General features: G+C 42.1%; 1 protein-coding gene and 1 pseudogene across 4 annotated transcripts in view; both read left to right on the forward strand.

The window, feature by feature from the left end:
• The window catches only part of LOC143123348 (uncharacterized), a 685,973-nt pseudogene that overhangs the window by 181,463 nt on the left and 482,964 nt on the right, over nucleotides 1–21,546 (forward strand).
• Nucleotides 21,140–21,546, forward strand: part of LOC143123356 (adhesion G protein-coupled receptor E5-like) — a 48,590-nt gene continuing 48,183 nt past the window's right edge. Inside the window, exon 1 of one of the 4 annotated variants that reach the window (XM_076284722.1) lies at nucleotides 21,140–21,264. In XM_076284722.1, coding sequence (XP_076140837.1) covers nucleotides 21,222–21,264 — 43 coding nt within the window. In that variant the 5' untranslated portion in view covers nucleotides 21,140–21,221. The remainder of the gene's footprint in view (nucleotides 21,265–21,546) is intronic. The other 3 variants (XM_076284714.1, XM_076284695.1, XM_076284703.1) reach the window with 3 other exon arrangements.

The following is a 21,546-nucleotide window of genomic DNA, read 5'->3' on the forward strand; positions in this document are numbered from 1 at the left end:
TAGGGTCAGTTACAGGGCAGTAAGGTCTGTGCTGTATACATAATAAATGAATAGGTTAGTTAGGTGTACAAAATAGAACACAACAACCTGAGGTATGTTACAAAGAGTTAAAATGGTTACATAACCAGTACGATGTATGCATGAATCCTATTTAGTGTCAGGAAATTCAAATAGTCCAATGTAGGGCATGTATTGTCCATAGGGATTAGGAATTGTCATATGTCAAGTACTGGGTAGCTAGGCTGCACGGGCTAGGAATCCAGACAAGGGGACTGCAATAGGCAATGGTAAGTGTTACGGCCAGCTCGTTCCCAGATCGAAACATAAAGAGGGACACGGACAACAAGGTTCAAACCAAATATATTAATTTATTAAAGTAAAGCACAAGGTTACCAATAGCAAAATGTCTAGGGGGAAATGAATGGGAGTGGTGGCGTGTGTGTATGAGTGTATGGATGTATGGATGCAAAGAAGCTAGTGAAGTAGGCCTAAAGACAAAGAAAGAGAAAGAGATGTAGAGTTAAAAATGAGGGGAGAGTGCAAAGTGTGACAGAATCAAAGTGAGTGCCTGCAAGAAGTAAGAAAAATGCCTAGTCAGAAAGATAGGGAACCCCTAATATAGCCCCACCCTAACCATAGGTGTAATCAATGAGGGTATTAGCCCAACCAGGCCCAGCCCTGCCCGTGCACTGACAGGAGAAGGCCTGAAGGGGCACAGGGTCATCACATAGGGCAGTCATCATAGGGATGGGACTTCAGGTGCGATGAGGGCCAACAAAAGGATGGCTGATGACTGGTAATAGTTTATCTCACAAGTGAGGTAAGAGGGAAGAAAGAGAGATAAATAGTAGGTATTACTATAAGTCATGATGGTTAGTATTAATAAGTATATCAATGGTATTATATAGTGTTATACTATAGAGACAAAAGGCAAGAGAGGGAGAGAAGAGGGAGTTGAACTTGCCTAGGAGAGAAGAGGGAGTTGAATGGCAAGACAAAGACAAGAGGTAAGAGGGGGAGTTGAGAGAGAGAAAGAAGCAGAGTTGTACGGCGTGACACATGAAAAGTCCATGACAGCGCTATGCTACAGCAGCATACCTAACGCATGGTGAAGGGTAGTCAGTTGCCACCATGACACGCATGACTAGGGCGCCAGTCACATGAGGACACAGCAGAGGTGGTCCATTCCAATAAAAACCCAGAAGTTCCACACTACACCATACCTAACTATGGGAGGCACTAAAGATGTATGTTTTAAGTCTAGACTTGGAAATAGGGAGGGTGTCTGCTAATAAAATTGATGGAGAGGGACTGTTGGGATTACAAGAAGTCTAGTATTCTGTGATCGTAGCAGTCTAGGTGGGTATTATGGTACTAAAAGATCTTTAATATAGGTGCCCAGCCATTTATGGCTTTGTATGTTAGAAGTAATATTTTTAAATCAATGAGACTTTTAACAGGTAGCCAGTGTAAAGATGCTAGGATGGGGGAATTGTGTTCATATTTTTTGTGAGTGCTTCAGTGTTGACTGACCAGTCCAGTGTATTGTACAGATGTATCCCCAGATACTTGTAAGTGCTTACCACCTCCACATTGACCCCCTCAATGGTAACTGGGAGCAGAGCGGGCTTAGACCTCCGGAGGTGCATGTTGCACTGAGAGTGAGGGGTGAAGTGTGAACCGGCAGGCAAGCAAGCAAGAGCAGTGTCTGAATTTAGTTGACTTTGTACTCTGCACAATGACAATAAAGTTGAGTCCAATCTAATCTAATCTATCCCTAGTGACCAAACATCACCAACATTATTGTGTGGCGAATCCATGACCCAAGTCTGGTTTCGGTACGAGAAAGCATTGCCAAGATATGAGCTCATTTCCTGTAACTTTAGTACCTCCTAGTGGTCCAAGGTCACCAAATATATTGTGTGTCCTCGGGATGGGGTCCTAAGTCCATATACCAAGTTTTGTTTCGGTACGCGAAAGCATTGCTGATATATGAGCCTACATCCTGTGATTATAGCGCCCCCACAGTGGTAAAAAGACTCCACATTTATTGTGTGTTCTTAGGATGGGAAAACATATAAACACAGTGGGTGCCTTGCAGCTTCGATGCTTGGCCCCCAATAATAGAAAAATTTACAAACATAATGGGTGCCTACAGTGCTTGGTCCCGAATAATAGGAAAGCGTAAATATAGGGAGAAAATGTAGTGTTGAAAGCCACAATCAGAATAATAGCTTGAGGATTTTGAAATTAAAAAAGCCTATTTTCTTGGATGGAATTGCTCATGAAGGAAGTCATTGATTCAACTATTCATATATGGTGGAATTGTTTGCAAAAAATCAGTCTTGACCAATAGGGACAAATTTTAGTGTATAAAAACTGCAATGAGAGAAATAGGCCATGGGAGTTCTAATCGAAAACAAAGCCATTTTATGCGATGGGGGTTTCACATGGGGGGTTGTCATTGGAAAGAAGAGCGAGTGTAGTTTCGGAATGTGTTGAAACAGCCGATGCAAAGGACATTATGGGATGTGTGTAGCTGTTCAAGTGCTGAAATTCTGCAATTTCACAAATACATATTATATGTTCTAAGGGGTGGAAAGGTCACATTTCCAGGATAGAATTTCACAAGTGGGGTGTCATTGGAAAGAGGAGATAGTGTAGTTTCAGAATGTGGTGAAAGACCCCTTGCAAAATCCTTCATGGGCTATCTGTCCCTGTTCAAGTGCTGAAATTCTGCAATTTCACAAATACATATTATATTTTCAGAGGGGCTAAATATCCAATTTTCCACCATAGAATTTCACAAGTGGGGTGTCATTGGAAAGGGGAGGAGGTGTAGTTTCAGAATGTGGTGATATATCCCTTGCAAAATCCTTCATGGGCTATCTGTCCCTGTTCAAGTGCTGAGATTCTGCAATTTCACAAATACATATTATATTTTCAGAGGGGCAAAATATCCAATTTTCCACCATAGAATTTCACAAGTGGGGTGTCATTGGAAAGGGGAGGAAGTGTAGATATAGAATGTGGTGAAATATCCCTTGCAAAATCCTTCATGGGCTATCTGTCCCTGTTCAAGTGCTGAAATTCTGCAATTTCACAAAATATATACTGTATTTTCAGAGGGGCAAAAAAGGGCATTTTCAACCATATAATTTCACAAGTGGGGTGTCATTGGAAAGGGGAGGAGGTGTAGTTTCAGAATGTGGTGATATATCCCTTGCAAAATCCTTCATGGGCTATCTGTCCCTGTTCAAGTGCTGAGATTCTGCAATTTCACAAATACATATTATATTTTCAGAGGGGCAAAATATCCAATTTTCCACCATAGAATTTCACAAGTGGGGTGTCATTGGAAAGGGGAGGAAGTGTAGATATAGAATGTGGTGAAATATCCCTTGCAAAATCCTTCATGGGCTATCTGTCCCTGTTCAAGTGCTGAAATTCTGCAATTTCACAAAATATATACTGTTTTTAGAGGGGCTAAATATCCAATTTTCCACCATAGAATTTCACAAGTGGGGTGTCATTGGAAAGGGGAGGAAGTGTAGATATAGAATGTGGTGAAATATCCCTTGCAAAATCCTTCATGGGCTATCTGTCCCTGTTCTAGTGTTGAAATTCTGCAATTTCACAAATATATACTGTATTTTCAGAGGGGCAAAAAAGGGCATTTTCTACCATAGAATTTCACAAGTGGGGTGTCATTGGAAAGGGAAGGAGGTGTAGTTATAGAATGTGGTGAAATATCCCTTGCAAAATCCTTCATAGGCTATCTGTCCCTGTTCAAGTGCTGAAATTCTGCAATTTCACAAAATATATAATAGAATTTCACAAGTGGGGTGTCATTGGAAAGGGAAGGAGGTGTAGTTATAGAATGTGGTGAAATATCCCTTGCAAAATCCTTCATAGGCTATCTGTCCCTGTTCAAGTGCTGAAATTCTGCAATTTCACAAAATATATACTGTTTTTAGAGGGGCTAAATATCCAATTTTCCACCATAGAATTTCACAAGTGGGGTGTCATTGGAAAGGGGAGGAGGTGTAGTTTCAGAATGTGGTGAAACATCCCTTGCAAAATCCTTCATGGGCTATCTGTCCCTGTTCAAGTACTGAAATTCTGCAATTTCACCAATATATACTGTATTTTCAGAGGGGCAAAAAAGGGCATTTTCTACCATAGAATTTCACAAGTGGGGTGTCATTGGAAAGAGGAGGAAGTGTAGTTTCAGAATGTGGTGAAATATCCCTTGCAAAATTCTTCATGGGCTATCTGTCCCTGTTCTAGTGTTGAAATTCTGCAATTTCACAAATATATACTGTATTTTCAGAGGGGCAAAAAAGGGCATTTTCTACCATAGAATTTCACAAGTGGGGTGTCATTGGAAAGGGGAGGAAGTGTAGATATAGAATGTGGTGAAATATCCCTTGCAAAATCCTTCATGGGCTATCTGTCCCTGTTCAAGTGCTGAGATTCTGCAATTTCACAAATACATATTATATTTTCAGAGGGGCAAAAAAGGGCATTTTCAACCATAGAATTTCACAAGTGGGGTGTCATTGGAAAGAGGAGAGAGTGTAGTTTCAGAATGTGTTGAAAAGTCCGATGCAAAATGACATGTAGGCCGTAGGGAATACATTTACTGTAGAAAAACTTCAAAATCTGCTACCAACTACATACCACCCCCCCCCCCCCCCCCCAGTGTAAAATGGACAAAATTGTTTAATAGAAAAAAACATAACACAACATGTATCAAAAGATCCAGCACAGAAAATAAAGAAAAAACGACATAATCTGCCACCCTCTACATAAACCCCCCCCCCCCTCTAAATTACCAAATTATTTAATAGAACACAAAAGGCAACATTTCTCAAAACATTCGGCAGTAGAGTTAACAGAAAAAAGATATACAGGCTTTTGAACGTCTGTGAACAATGCCTGTTCATCTGCAACAGGCACATGCCTGTGTTATCGCGGATTTGCGGTCAACACTGGCCCCTTGTGGACGAGGTAGAAAATTGCATTATTTATGGTGGAACGGAAACTTAACTCCCCCGCGATCTGAAAGTGGTCTTCCCCCGCGGAAATGAATCTGGTGCCAAGTTCAGCCTCGTGCTTATATTTCAGTTTGCAAACATGAATTCTTACCCTTTGCCTTTCGTTTGAAAAAGCCAAACAGTTTCAATAGTTTTTTTGCTGGCCATGTCACGTCTGCTTTCTCAACATACTGCAACCTATGACGCTGCACCACCCAGTGAGTTGACAGCAGTAACGTTAGTTGAGAGCACAGATCTGATCTCAGACCAGACCGCGAAGCGACCCTCTGCCGCTCTCCACCCACCCCAGCCCAGCCCCGCCCCGCCCGTTCTGCTTCTCCTTGTCAGAGTTTAGTGTTTGGGATTCCTTGTTCTAACAGGCTACGAGGGATAGAATGCACAACGAAATAAAAAAGTTAAATAAAAAAAATTGGCTACCCGGGCTGAGCTCAATTTACCCCGGGCTGAAGCCCCGGTAATATCGGCTGGCGACGCCCCTGGGTTCAGTTTATGAAGTGTTGCTACAGCATGATACTGTGTGTTTGTTATTTATGGGGGGGGGGGGTCAGGGGGGATTTTGGTATTGGTGGGCTTGTGTGTGTGTGTGTGTGTGGGGGGGGGGGGGGGGGGGGGTCGTCGGTCCAGTAGTGGGCCGGTCCAGGAGAAAATTGCCAGGGCCGAATTTTGTTCCCAGTCCGACCCTGCCCCTAGAGGTCCTAGAAGTCTCTCCACTTGGCTCCCCCTAGAGCTCTAGAAGTCTCTCCACTACATCAAAGTCTCTCCACTTGGCGGCCATATTGCCAGACATGGGGACTTGAGTCACATGACTTGGACTCGAGTCAGACTCAAGTTATGATTTTAATGACTTCAGACTCAACTTGATCAAATTCCGCATGACTTGCGACTCAATTTGGACTTGAATACTATTCACTCAAGACTTGACTCGGACTTTGCCTCTTTGACTTGTAATGACTTGACATGTCTCGAGTCAAAAACTAAATTTCCTGATCGTGGACCAGTCACCCCAGAGACGCTTTCACTTCCGCGAAAAAAAAATAAAATAGCGGAGACAAGCGAGCAGAGCACAGTGTTCAGTGCTGCCACCACCCCCACACACATTACGCACTGTGTGTAGGGCACCAAGAGACAGAGGAAGGACAAACATTTAGCCAATGAATAGTAGTCTTACTGCAAACTGATTTGCACTCTTGTTAGAGAATGTTTACAATGTCAAAATGCATGTCAAACAGCATGTTACATAAAGATGATACTTTTCGGGTCCTTTGTTGCAAATAGCAACATCTCATATGCATAATGAATGATTGCTGATTGAAGAATTGTGCAAAGGAGTTTCACACAGGTGTATCAGAGATTCAGACTTATGCAAGGAATCTATACCACCTGTGAAAATATGTTTTCCTTTTGTTTAGCACAGGAAAACCAATAGAGTTTTTTTTTTTCCATACTGTTCCATTGAAGAAACATTGGGGGATTTCAGTTTAGCTCTCTGCACAGGACATTTCACCATTGAAACACTCTTATAATTACGGAACAGAATAGCCGACGGCCAATCAATCAGGCAAAATAAAAGCAAAAAGTGCAAACCTACCCCAGAGAAGACAACACGCAGTGGTAGCATAAACGACATGATAGATCCCCATGACTCTGGATTAATCCTTCATTAGTCTGCAATTCTAAATCTCTTTGAAAACGATGACTTCCCCTCTGCCTCTACTCTTGTGTGCCTGTCACAGTTTTGGCAGTGACACCCATAACATTTCTATACATTATATTTGTGTGTGTGTGTTAGTGTTGCACGGTGTATCGATACTAAAAAGGTATCGCGATGCCTTCACGCAAAAAACGATACGATTTCAGACGTTTTTAGAATCGATACTTTATTAAAATAATAACGTTCTGTGTCTGTGTGAACTGCTGTTCTCACTGCTCCTTTCACGTATCTAGGCAAGTGGGCGTGTCAAGCAGGCAGCTCTGAGTGAGTGAGTGCGCAGCCAACGTCATAGTTCTTTGCCGACAGTTCTAGGCCTTGTGGATAAAACAAAAGGTGCAGTGAAATCTGCAACTATTTCGGATACATCGCGAATTAAGGCAAGCCATCAGGTACACAAAGTCATTTAAAAGCAGTAGGCTACGCATGGAACTTGGCAAAACACCTCGCAGACATATCCCAACATTTTTAAAGAGTTCAAAGAACGACAGGTTAACAAATATGCTATAGAAAACACGACTAGATGGTTAGTGCCAAGTTCTTCTCTTATGTTTTAGTCTAGCCTACGTGAAACGAGTATGGTTCTCTGGGATAAAGCGAACTTTCCTTCATCAATGAATTTTGACGAGACATAACGAGCTGTAATCATTTTGACGAGACATAACGAGCTGTAATCATAGGGTGCTAACGTGATGAAAGCGCAATGTTCACGCCAGAATAACATTACCATAACTTGTAAACGATCTATTTCATGTTCGGTCAGTAGCCTACTACTGGTAATATTTGTCATGGCATGTAGACTGCAATTTGTTCAATAATTATTGCCCAGATGTAGGATAGGCTACCCGAAATGCGCTAATTAAAGCCCACAGCATAATAAGCGTGTTGAGTCCTAATAATAATAGCGGCGTATTGTTACAGTACGTGCTAGCAAATCATGTTATCAAAGAAATAGACGTAATGTAGTAATGCACACAGATATATTGCAACAGGTAATGGTGTAAGCCTATCTGACGAAGACCTGAGTGGTTGGAATGTCGTACTTGTACACTGGGCGCAAAGAAGACTATCCTCACATTTTCCCCTTTGCAACTGTCAAAGAAATCCCATGAACACGGGAAGGCCTAGGGTAGCCTATACTGTACATCAGATGGCCTAAAGATTAGCCCCCTCTGCATAGCATTCAGTGATTTGCATGCAGTAATTTGAACACTGACCTTGATCTAGCCTAGTTTGGCTATTTAAAGCTACTTTATTGCCAAAACACAACACAATGTAAATTAACTATAACAAACAATAAAGGACTTAATCACAGAAAGTAGGCCTACTATTTTACTGACTATAAAAAAATAATCATTATGTAGGAAGTTTAGAAGTTTAGAACCCAGAATTGACCTACACACTACAAAAGTGCACCAAATTCAACACAAATGACTCAATACACTTGGAGGAGGTATGAGTCCTTTCTTCTCCAGATATCTTAGGATTTCGCCGTAGTATCGTTTTAGTATCGAGCATCGTGATATTTATGGCAGGTATCATATCGAAGTCATAATTTTGGTATCGTGACAACACTAGTGTGTGTATGTGTGTGTGTGTGTGCGTGTGTGTGTGTGTGTGCGTGTGTGCGCGTGCGCGTGTGTGTGTGTGTGTGTCTGTGTGTTGGTGGCGTGCACACAAGCCTGGTGGTTTGTGCTTGATGGTGTTAGGATATGTCATGTATCGATGACGTCTATAAATATGTGAATAGTTCCCTTTTTCTGCAAGGCCTGTTGAAGCACCACCCTTACAAAAACTAAATGTCTGCGGCAGATTTGCAGCAAACTTGTGGGTGATTTGTAGGAAACAAATGAGTTCACTAGAAAATATTGCCAGAAGTTTGCCAGTGTTGGCCGCTAGAGGCAAACTTCTAGCAAAGTTCTGGCAACAATGAGAAATTTGCCACTAGTGGCAAATGTGTTCGCCAGTGATTTGCTACCACACTTATCCAATAATGACAAACTTCTGGTGACAACCTAATTTGCATATGACATTTCTGCAAATTTGCTGCAACATTTCCAAAAGTTAACTGCAACTGTTTGCCAGAAACCTAATTTGCATGTGAAAATATGACCTTGCCTCAAATTTGCGGCAACCGTTCGCCAGAAACCGGAAATTTCTGTAAGGGCAGTCACACTGTGGACAATGTTCAACAGCACAATGTGTGTGATATTAGTGTACCTTCTAATCAGCTGTGTTAATGTAAAACATTTAAATATGACAGGTGTGTGTGTGTGTGGGTCTGGGTGTGTGTGTGTGTGTGTGTGTGTGTGTGTGTGTTGGAGGTGTGATGACCTCTATAAATATGTGCATAAAAATAAATATGTCCTTAAAGCTGTTTTGTAGTGTTTGTGTAAAACATTTAAATATGACCTAGAAATAGCTACGGATGTATGTACAAAACAACTATGCTTAGTGTTGCTCCTTGTCTTGCAATACTACTTTGTACCTTAGAGGCGCTGTTCTGAATATTCATTGTTGAACTAGAAGTCCATGAAGTTTGAAGGGGTTGATGATTTTTGTCAGGTTTGGTCATTGCTGTACATTACGGCATGTCAGTGTTTACATTTTGGGGTCCGTGTGCAATTGGTTGACATGGAATCACAGACATGGAATCCTTCAATTTGATTGGGCCATCCACTAGATCCTAGATCCCTTGCTTTGCCTGAGAAGCCTGGCTTTTCAAATATAAGTTTGTGAATATAATTAATCTAACCAGGGCTGCCAACCCATGTGTGTGTGTGTGGGAGTGTGTGTGTGTGTGTGTGTGTGTGGGAGTGTGATATGTTCTTGGAGCACTGGTGGCATGTTCCTAAAACTAAATGGATTTTTAGCTGCCTGGGTTTGTCCCACATCCTCAGACATCCGTGTCCACCCTAACACTGTCACCTGATATTACTGATTAGAGAGTGATGTTGAAACTGTGAACACAAGGGAGTTTTTTTCTCTTACAATAATGTAGGGAAGGGAGTTTTTTTTCTCTTTACAATATTCAAAACTGATCTTGATATAGGAAGGTGTGAAGGTTTGAGATGGGCTAGTGTCAAGACACACACCCTGCAGAACACTCTGACCAGTGGTGTGTTCAAGACACCTCGACTCCAACAGAACTCTACACACAGACTCTGCAGAACACTCTGACCAGTGGTGCATTCAAGACGCCTCGACTCCAACAGAACTCTACACACAGACTCTGCAGAACACTCTGACCAGTGGTGCGTTCAAGACACCTCGACTACAACAGAACTCTACACACAGACTCTGCCGAACACTATGACCAGTGGTGCGTTCAAGACGCCTCGACTCCAACAGAACTCTACACACAGACTCTGCAGAACACTCTGACCAGTGGTGTGTTCAAGACACCTCGACTCCAACAGAACTCTACACACAGATTCTGCAGAACACTCTGACCAGATGCCTTCAGATGTCTGTCACGGATGGGGAGCTGTCGGGGGAAGCAGCAGTCGTATCGACGGGGGACCAGGGATCAATTCTGACCTGCAGTTATTTCCTGATCCCAACCTGTCTCTCCGACTCACTCACTCACTTACTGACAACCCAAATCAGAAAAAAAGCTGGGACATTGTGTAAAATGCAAATAAAAACAGAATGTGATAATTCTTGTAAACCCATATAACAGCAAAAAGGACATAGATAACATATCAAATGTTAAAAAATGAAAATGTTGACTATTTCATGGAAAATATATGTTCATTTTGAATTTGATGCCAGCAACATGTTTTCAGAAAAAGTTGGAACATTTCTAATTTGGGGTTGTACTTACTCTCTCACAACACTGACACACTCACTTTCACTTAATCACTCTCCCACTTACTCACTCATACACTCGCTCACACACACACACACACACACACTCACACACACACTCATTCACACACACACACACACACACACACGCACACTCACTGACTGACCCACTCACACACACACACACTCACTTGTTCACTCACTTATCCACTCATACTCACACTCACATTCACTCATACTCACACTCACACACTCACATTTGCCTTCCGGTGGCGCTGCTCTGTTTGCGACCCGGGCTTGCTTCACTGCAATCGTATTTGTTTTTACATTTTTTTATGTGCGTTTTTGTTGAGCATGTGGCTGCACTGTGTAACGTATTGGTTCCCAAAGACTGGGTCGCGACCCACGGGTGGGTCGCCAGAGATTTTATTTGGGTCGCCAGCACAATTTATGTTGTCTAATAGGCCTAGCTTATACCATTTAACCAGGAAAGTTATCAGTTTTCAATTAGTATATAGTTTGTTTACCACAGTCATGACCCTCTGTGCAATTTTGCACTTAGGATAGCTCTGAAACTGGTGGCGAACGCGTCGAAGAGGGGACAGCATGCATCTCACTCACAAAATGAAACATTTCTGTTGGGCGCCTGCCATGGACTTTGCAGTTGCAAAATGCAAGGGACATGAATCAGCACGAACATTATCAGACAGCTGCTTCCGTTGACCGATTAAAATCTAGTTTCCGTGCTGTCAAGCAGACTGTAAGATACATTTTGGCCTTAACAGAGAGTGGGGTTCAAATTCGATCTTGGGCGTGTTCGATCTTGCAGCGCTGTGCAGATCTGGCTGAATCGTACAATACAAACACCCCTAACGTGCCTTACATTCAGCCAGATCTACATAATACTGGAACAAGTTGAACACACCCACTGATTTGACGCTACCGGAACACAAAAACTAGTTTCTTCTTTTTCTTCTTTATCTTCCTTCCAACTTCCAAAGTTTATAATACTTTGGTTTTGTCTGTAGGGATCATCACCACGCTACCACAGAAGTGTATTTATATTTTGAGCATTGCCAGTGGTATAAAATTTTTGTTTTTTGACATGCTAATGGCTCCCTTAGCTTTCACTATAAGCCCCTTCAGTGTCAATGCAAAATACGGTCTTGCTCAAAGCACATCATTTTGACATCAATCAAAAGTTTGAACTTGTTAACTAAATTAAATAGACCCTAGGTTGTTTTTACTCCAGAGTTATATTTTAAAGCTGTTGCTCAACACTGTTACTGGTCAGTTTTAACCAAATCTTTCATTAATTCACTTCAGCGTGTGCTCTGTCTTCTTATTGCCGTTGATCTTCCTGTGGGCAGTTCTCATGTGCAATACTGTGCGTAATCGTACCATATTCGTCAGGGATACATTGCTGCTAAGTTCACTCCCATGGTGTCAGAAGTGGAATGAATTGTGATGGTCTAACCCAGTGTTTCCCAAACTTTTTTTCTGGGGACCCACTTTTTAAAAATGACAGATCATCGCGACCCATTCACTTCAGAGCAAACAATCATCCACCAATATTGTTTTATTGTTTTAGGCCACAGGTTCTCAAACTTTTCTATGTCTCCCCCCCCCAAAAAAAAAAAAAACATTCTACAGTGCCATATCTGGATACGTAATATCGCCTACTAGGTCTGGCCTACTACCACTACTATTACAGGGATTGGTGATGCACTGACTCTTCAGTTTCCCACAATTCTGCAATCTCAATTACATGAAACAATGTTAAATACTTTCAAAGCTGTAAAACGTTTTGTACAAACACACAACCTCAGCCTTTTCTCATCCTGCTTTGAGCACAGTTGTGTTGCATTTTGAGCATCATTAGCGTGGAAAGTTGTAAATTACTACCGAAAAGATACGCCTGTCACGGTATGTTGTGACAGGCTATGTTGTAAGAATGGAACAAGAGGCTTTTGCGCAATAGCCAAAAGATAATGTGCCTTTATTGTAGGCTAGCCTAGTAGAGTTGACAAGGTGGAAAACGAGAGGAAATAATAGCGTTTAAAATGTCCATTTAAATTGTAGCCTAATATAATGTGCTGTAGTGTGTTTTAAATCCGAAATATTAAGGAATGTGAGGAGGTTGCTATTAACTTTAAAGAGTGCATCTACAATTGAAAATATCTACAGCCTATGACGCAAATTGAATAGCCATGTCCAGTATACGGATGTCTGCTTTAGTTGACTAGATTTTAATCGGTCAAGCTGAAGAGATGGTGTCCGTTAATGTTTGTGCATGTGACGGGGCGCATAGCTGCCGTCACGGTAGCGATGCGCTACCTATTCCTTCTCTCAAAGACTGAGTACAAATGTTGCCTTTATGTTTTGTCTAGTGTGTCAATGTGTTCCGTTTGTCCTCATGCTGTTTTCATATCATCTGTTAACCTAGTCATTCATCAAAACCCCCACAGTAATCCCGTAGCTTTCTTGTGCACTTAACATCCAATACTACGGTGATTTAATATGCTATAGGTACAACCATCATTACATCTCTTACTGTTTAAAACCACACCATTTACTTCACAATCATGACCGGGTACAATAATCACGCAACACATGTCTGTTCATTACGTGTCTGTTTATTTAGCTTAAAAAGGTAACATAGTTTCACATACCATCTTTGTCTTACCGGCGTCTTCTGTTTGTTTGTTTAAAGGAATGTTTGCCGCGATTGTCAAGCTTAAATGTCTTGAAATGACGCTATGACTTCCGGGTCAATAGGAAGTGACCCGAAGTTTAGTTTATTAATTCATTAGCTGTCAAGGTATATTGTGGCTTTGCCAAATATTAGCTAGAACAATATAGATAATATTATTCAATTTCTAGTTTAGTAGATGTGTGGATTTTTGCTGTTTTTAAGCTGTTATTGGGAGAAACAATAAAATTCCCTTCATCTTTTTTCAACATCTCCGACTTCTCCCGAGTGTTTACACCTGCTCACGACTTCTCTTTCGCATCTACCCTCAACAGTGCAAAAAGGCTGATTCATGTCCTTTGCATTTTGCAACTGCGAGGTCCATGGCAGGCGCCCCACAGAAATGTTTCATACACGCGTTCGCCCCCCACTTTCAGAGCTATTCTAAATGCAAAATTGCACATAGGGCCGTGACGGTAGTTAACAAACTAGATCCTAATAGAAAACTGTTAGCTTTCCTGACTAAATGGTTTAAGTCAGGCCTATTACACAACATAAATTGTGCTGGCGACCCAAATAAAATCTCCTGCGACCCACCTGTGGGTCGCGACCCGGTCTTTGGGAACCAATGGTCTAACCCACTTCCAATGAACTATGCTAAGCTAGGTTAACAGGTTATCAGAAGCACAGAGAAGAGAAAACATATATCCTCTTATCTCACTATAGGATAGACAACAAATAAGCAAATTTACCAAAAAGTTAGCGTGTTCCTTTAGCGTTAGCATGTTCCTTTAAACATGTCACCAGCCATTCTGAATGACATCACTTCCATATTTGATATTTGAACCCAACAAAACAGCAGAAAGCAAACTAACCAAATCCCACCCAAAACTCCTCTACCATTTCCTCTTTCTCTTGTACCCAATTTTACTGTTTGATTGGAGCAGTTTTGTGTTGGGGGACAGGCTTACAGAAAGAACACAGAACTGAATCAGAGGTGTCTGTGGTCTGTGAGCGGAGTTTCTACTTTCAGGTTATTTATAAAACTCTCAATCTTATCTGCAAAACCGATCTGTACCTGACCCGTAGATACATTTTTAAGTGTAGTGCATATTTGTAATATTAACTACTTGTACAAATATGAGTCTATTCAAATTCCATACTCTGTGGTCTGTGAGCAGTGTTTCTACTTCAGGTTATTATATGAAACTCTCAGTCTTACCTCCCCCACGTGATCGCTGGTGTGAAGGCTGGATGGGCCGCATGCTGTAACAGAGTAGAGAGAGGGAGGTGAGATAGAGAGAGGTAAGAGAGTAGAGAGAGGGAGGTGAGATAGGGTGGGGGTGCTGTGTGTGTGTGTGTGTGTGTGTGTGTGCGGGTGTGTGTGTGTGTGTGTGTGTACATGTATGTTTTGCCTTTATTGATGTATGTTTATGTCTTTTGAGGTAATGTATATGTATGAACATCCACTTAGACGCCCCAGGATCAGAGGACTTTTTGGCCCTGATCCACTCTTTTGACCTCAAACTGGTTCGCAGCCCACCTACTCAGAAAGCTGGCAAAGAGCTTGATTTGACCCTCACTCGGAACTGCACCACAGACACCCTCATGGTGATGCCTCTCCATCTTTCCGACCACTTCTTCATCTGGTTCAACATCAGCCTGACAGAACAGCATCCAGCTCCTCAGCCGATGGTCAACATTCCGCCACAACATCTCCAACCCACTTCTTCTCTGTGGTTGCCTCTGGTCTACCTCCACTCAGCACTTTCTCCTCTCTGGAGGTTAATGATGCCACAGACTCGCTCTGCTCCACACTGAGCTTGTGTCTGGACGAGCTGTGCCCTCTTACTACAAGGCCAGCTCAATCCAAACACTCTCATCCTCAGGCTAAATGATACCCTCCGATGGCAGCGCTCCAAACTCAGAGCCGTTGAGAGGAAATGGCACAAATATAAACTAATTGATTACATTACATTACATTACATTAAATTTGGCTGACGCATTTTTAGCCAAAGCGACTAACAACATGGTAAACTATTTAAGTTTTAAAGCAATTCACAACAATTTTAGGACAATTTAAAAAACAGTAATAATTGATAATAATTGATGAAACTTGTAGACACTTCTCAAGAAACCAAGTACAAAATCTGACATGAAACAGAGTGCAAAATGTTTATAGGAATATATATATTTGAGTGTGTGAGTGTGTGTATGTGTGTGTGTGTGTGCATTTGCGTATGTGTGTGTACAAATACATGTGCAACAGTGTTAGTTTGCATACGTGTGTTATCTGATCAAAGTGATAACATCCTGTATCACCACACAAATTAGCGATCAGTAGTCGCATGTCCTCTAGGGGTCAACAGTAGTGATCAGTAGTCACACATCCTCTAGGGGTCAACATGGTTAGTAGTGATCAGTAGTCTCTAGGGGTCAACATGGTTAGTAGTGATCAGTAGTCGCATGTCCTCTAGGGGTCAACAGTAGTGATCAATAGTCACACATCCTCTAGGGGTCAACATGGTTAGTAGTGATCAGTAGTCACATGTCCTCTAGGGGTCAACATGGTTAGTAGTGATCAGTAGTCACATGTCCGGCTGAAAATGTCCAAGGGCAATGATGACTCGCGTGAAACTGCGCACAGCTGTGTCTCCACAACCGATGCATGCAACGCCAACAAAGTTCTTCATGTCACTGGCAGTCTGGAGATAACGTGAACGTTAGGCCTTGTTAGTCTGGAGATCACTGGAAGCAACAGTCCGAAGTCATGGGCGATCTTGTAGATCAGCAACTCGGTGGACTTTTAACAGCGACCGTAGTTGGTCCGTAATGCAGAGTCATTCAACGTTAACGTTAGTCTGCTCAATCCAGACTCCAGGCAGTTGGCATGGCAGCTCACTGGTCAGACACAGCTCGGCGGCCTCGGCAGATCTTTCGCAGAGTAGCTCCAGCTGCTGTCCCGAGAAATCCCCTCGACCAGACAGTGAAGTGCAGCACCGGCTCACAGATGGATGGGAAGGATGTAAGAGGCCCAGGGCAAAAGCTAGCCATAGCAAGCTCCCAATGGACAGATGTTAACATCAGCCGACTTGAAAGCAGTAAAAAGGACTAAGAGAATAACAGGAAAACTATAAAAAAATAACAGTAGTGATCAGTAGTCACATGTCCTCTAGGGGTCAACATGGTTAGTAGTGATCAGTAGTCACATGTCCTCTAGGGGTCAACATGGTTTGTAGTGATCAGTAGTCACATGTCCTCTAGGGGTCAACATGGTTAGTAGTGATCAGTAGTCACTTGTCCTCTAGGGGTCAACATGGTTAGTAGTGATCAGTAGTCACATGGCCTCTAGGGGTCAACATGGTTAGTAGTGATCAGTAGTCACATGTCGGGGTCAACATGGTTAGTAGTGATCAGTAGTCACATGTCCTCTAGGGGTCAACATGGTTAGTAGTGATCAGTAGTCGCATGTCCTCTAGGGGTCAACATGGTTAGTAGTGATCAGTAGTCACATGTCCTCTAGGGGTCTACATGGTTAGTAGTGATCAGTAGTCACATGTCCTCTACTGTAGGGGTCAACATGCGATGTGATTCGATGCAGTTCGATGCAGTTGAAGAATGGAAAGCATTCTGAAAGATTTTTTATCATTTGCTTAAGGTGCACATTAATTGTATATTATCAGTTATCATGGTCATGTCAATTAGGCAAAAACAAATGTGTGAATATGACTATCTAAACTGAGGTTTGTATCATATGCTGTATTGAAATGAAAAAAAGAATAGTCTACATTTCAGTCAAACACAGCAGCCAAATACAACATAAACATTTTTTATAGACTTTATAGATTTATAGAGTTATATCTGATTGTTTTCAAGGAGCTGTAGCCTATTGTTGAGGTAAGACAATACCAAAATAAAATAAAACTGTGCTTAAGACAATCTTGGCCTTTTCTCATATAGCCTAAAATAATAAAATAGGCCTACATATCAATGAACTGGGCCTATAATAATAATAATAATTTGTGCATCGTTTTAGCAGCAAGGGCCAAATTATTCTTTAACATTAAGGAAATCCCTTCATCAAACGTAAGGCTACTCTACAGACTATCGTTGCCGTTTAGGAATGCTAAAGTGTTTAATTTTGCGCTGGATTTTGAAAAACAAAAGAGTAAAAACTGTCAAACAAACGACCGAGAGCGAGTTGTCACGTGCTTAAGTTGCAGTAGATGTATGGGTAATGAAGTCCTTTGACAACTTTGGGATATGAATGTAGCCCAAAACAAACTGCATTACCCACAAATCCGTGCCACGTGTAGTTTCAAAACAGGAAGTGGGATGAACGCGCTACTTGCAACGTAAATGAGAGTCTGAGCGAGCAGAAAATATTGTGAACCGATTCGTAACAAGTAAATCGATATAACAACCGGTTCATTTCAGTTTTATTCCGATACGGGGCTTCACATATCGATGTAGCCGTATCTTACACGTTAAAAACGGATACGATACGTATCGGTTAATCTTTACACCCCTAGTTAGTAGTGATCAGTGGTGTAACTATAGTAGGTGCAGCAAGTGCAGTCGCACCAGGGCCCGTGACCTCCCGGGGCCCGTCACTACCCCCGCCCTGCCTCCTTTTTTTTTTTTTAGAACTTTAGAAATGTTAGAGCACGGAGAGTGAAGCGTCACTTTGACGAACTATCGGAAGATGAGCGCTTAACCGATGCAGAGAGATACTTCAAAGTGCAGGTATTTAATGCAACTCTGGACATCATAATCAGTCAGCTCTCCCAAAGATTTGCAAGTATGCGGGAAACTTGTCATGTGTGAGTCTTTACGTCCTATGGCCCTTCAACTCGCAGGTGATGATGAACTGCTTGAAAAGGCAAGACGTTTGTCAGACCATTATAGCAGGGACATATGCACCGACATTCCCAACACAACTCCTCTCATTCAGGTCTTGCTTTAAAGCAGAGATTTCACAGAAGTCATCTATTTTTTAACTTGGCAAAATGCTGGTGGTAGATTATGACAGTGTAACATCCACATTCGGGGAAGTGTGTACTGCTCTCATGTTGTTTCTGACATTGCCTGTGACTGTGGCAACAGCTGAGCAATCTTTTTCCAAACTCAAACTTATTAAGACCTACCTAAGGAGCAGCATGGGGCAGGAGAGGCTCAGTGGGTTAGCTATCCTGTCCATTGAAAATACGAGAGCCAGAGCATTAAATATTGGGAACATCGTTGACGATTTTGCACACCAAAGGCTCGTAAGATGGCCTTCTTCTAATGGCCTAATTCACGCATATTGGGGATTGTATGCATATGAATAATTTTATTTGGTTTCTGGACGGTTACACATAAGTTAGGCTACATTAAGTTTTGTTTCTGCGCAGTGCGAGTTTATAAGCAAGCAATCTACGCTTGCAGTTTCAGCAGAGGGTTGAAGAGGTGCATTGAGCGCATTGAGTGTTCCCATAATTCCATGAGAGTTGATGTTAATGCAGTAATATTAGATTACCCTGGCCTGCAAGCTGTTAATACAAATATTTGTAATGTTTTCACATGTAATGGATCCTATGTAGTCGTGTGTTTTTTATTTGAAATTGTAATCTGTAACTACTAAACTACTTCGGTGCCTCAGGCCCTTTGCATAAACAATTGAAGTCACCCTTAATGTGTATTGCATGTATCAGAGCTAATTCATCCTGGGCCAAAGTATGTTGGTATGGGCCCGCGTAGCGCTCTCGCACCTGGGCCCACCATTGGGTTGTTACGCCACTGGTAGTGATCAGTAGTCACTTGTCCTCTAGGGGTCAACAGTAGTGATCAGTAGTCACATGTCCTCTAGGGGTCAACATGGTTAGTAGTGATCAGTAGTCACATGTCCTCTAGGGATCAACTGTAGTGATCAGTAGTCACATGTCCGTCTTCTTTTTATCGATTTTAGTTCAGCGTGTAATACAATACAGCCCTTTTTACTGCTAGAAACTGTGGTGATTTTATCTAGACATAATAATAATACTTGTGTGTGTGTGTGCTGGTTTATTGGAAAACATTCCATTTACTATAAAGGTGTTGTTTGTGCAACTGTTATGCAACATTTACTGGAAGTCATGAGACTGAGCTGTCAAAGGCTAAGAGTGAAAGTAAAAACAGGGCCTGGGAAAGAAAGGTGCTTACCAGAAGGGCATAAATAGAAGGGGCTAGCAGAAGAGGAGATGCAGGGACCTTCCAGAGAGGGGAAGTGAAACCAAAGTTGGGATGACACATAGAACCAAACCAAAACATACCCTGCCTGGCAACAGATTACACATAGAACTTGATCACATGTATTCTGCCTAGCAACACACATTTTTTAATGTTTGTATGAGAAGGAGTTTCCACCAATATCTCAAGTCCCAAAACATTCTGATTGGCTAGAAGGGGCCTGGTGACGCTCCTGATGATAGGAACGCCTCTCAGGCCCCTGAGAGCATAAAAGAGAGAGCTCAGGCACATTCAGATCAGATCTCATCGGGGTAGCAGCTGCAACTCATCACTCTCTTGCCTGACGGTTCAGTCCTGACATTGTTTGGATTGTATCATCACTGCAATACGGTGAATAAAGGATCAACAGTCTTCAGCATTTCTCGTCTTGGTGTTCTCCTTCGGGTCTTTGACATCAGAGTGCTAGTTGGATTGGAGGTTTCGGGAAGTGGATAATTTCCACGACAGATCTCTGAAGAAAATGGGTGTTAGCCCCTTCATTATTAAATGGTACTAACAAATATGATGCAGTATGAAAGAGTCAATAAAGAAGTCTCACAACTAAAGCCTATAAGCACAGGGGCCCCCCAGAGGTGTGTGAGTTCCCCAGTCCTCTTTACCATCTACACAAAGGATTGTGTGAGTAAACACCCACACAACTACATTGTTAAATTTTCAGATGACACTGCCATCTTGGGCCTATTATATAGGGATCAAGACACAGCATCTTACCATTCAGAAATCAAGCAGTTTCTGAATCAAGTCCAGTGTGCATCCATAGCACTCCCATACGTCAGGTCTCTTCGTATAAATACCTTGGTGTTTTTATGGACTGCTCACTCACATGGCATGTTCATATAGAAAGTCTTTGTTCTAAGCTCCAGCAGAGGATGTATTTCCTGAGAAGATTGAGACTGTATGGTGTCAGTAGCGGGCTCTTGTTTTTATTTTTCCAGATGATCTTAGAGAGTGTGATACAGTATGGCATGCCATGCAGACCTGGTATGGCAATCTTACAGTTCAGTTCCAAGTTGGGGCGTCTGCTCAAAACTGCACTGAAAATTGTAGGTCATCCAGACCAGGGCTACATGCAGGCACTCTATGAAAAGTCAGTCCTCAGGGGGGCACTGAACATTTTAGAAGACCCCACACACATCCTGTACGAGGAGTTTGCCCTCCTACCCTGAGGTAGATAAATACAAAAACTCCTTTATTCCAACTGCTATACAGATGCTCAATGATAGATAGCTGGCTCCCTATACTGTATGTTATCCAGTCCACAGCTCTGACTGAGTTGTCTTCTGTTGTAACTGTAGTGGTGTGGGGCCATGTGTGTAACTGTTTTTTTTTTTAATTGCCTTATGCATGAGCTGTGTATGTCTGTGATGCAGTGATTGTGAAGCCCAAGACAAATTTCCTCTTTGGGACAATAAAGTATACTTTACTTTACTTTACTTTACTCACCCACTCTCTCTCTCTCACACACACACACAAACATACGCTCACTCCGAACTCTGCACTCTTTATAAACAGTAGAGAGGCAGGAACAAGACCAAAAGCTAACAGCAGGATGAAGTCGGGGTGGAGACAGGAAAAACTCATGGGAGGTGGCCAGTAGCATCATCATTAAGATCACACATTTCACAAGATCAAAGCACTGACGAGACGACTGCTGTCATAAGAGGTTCAGAGTGAGCCTGAAGACATGCGGTCAGTTCTCCCCCTCCTCGCCTCTGCCCTTCTGTATGGTGAGTTTGTCCTGTCCTGTGTCTGTGTATTTCTCGTCAACAATATACTGCTCCGTGGAGGTTTTATTGTTTCAGTTTTTGTGTTACAAATGGCCAAAGACCATGGCAACAACACCAAACTGAAATCTTCTTTTGAAGTCTTAAGTGTCAAATGCATAGACCAGTATTCTCAAATCTTAAAATCATGTGTCAAATACACATGTCCAAATTTCATTTTAGTAACTGGTAAAGTAAAGCAGTGGTGTATTGTGACTGGTGTATTGGGTTATGGCAACAACACCA

Source organism: Alosa pseudoharengus, unplaced genomic scaffold, assembly GCF_046254945.1.
Source record: "Alosa pseudoharengus isolate Yale_2024_CS ecotype anadromous, Long Island Sound unplaced genomic scaffold, YU_APseudo_1.1 YU_APseudo_1.1_scf_1, whole genome shotgun sequence".
In the NCBI taxonomy this organism is placed as follows: domain Eukaryota; kingdom Metazoa; phylum Chordata; class Actinopteri; order Clupeiformes; family Clupeidae; genus Alosa; species Alosa pseudoharengus.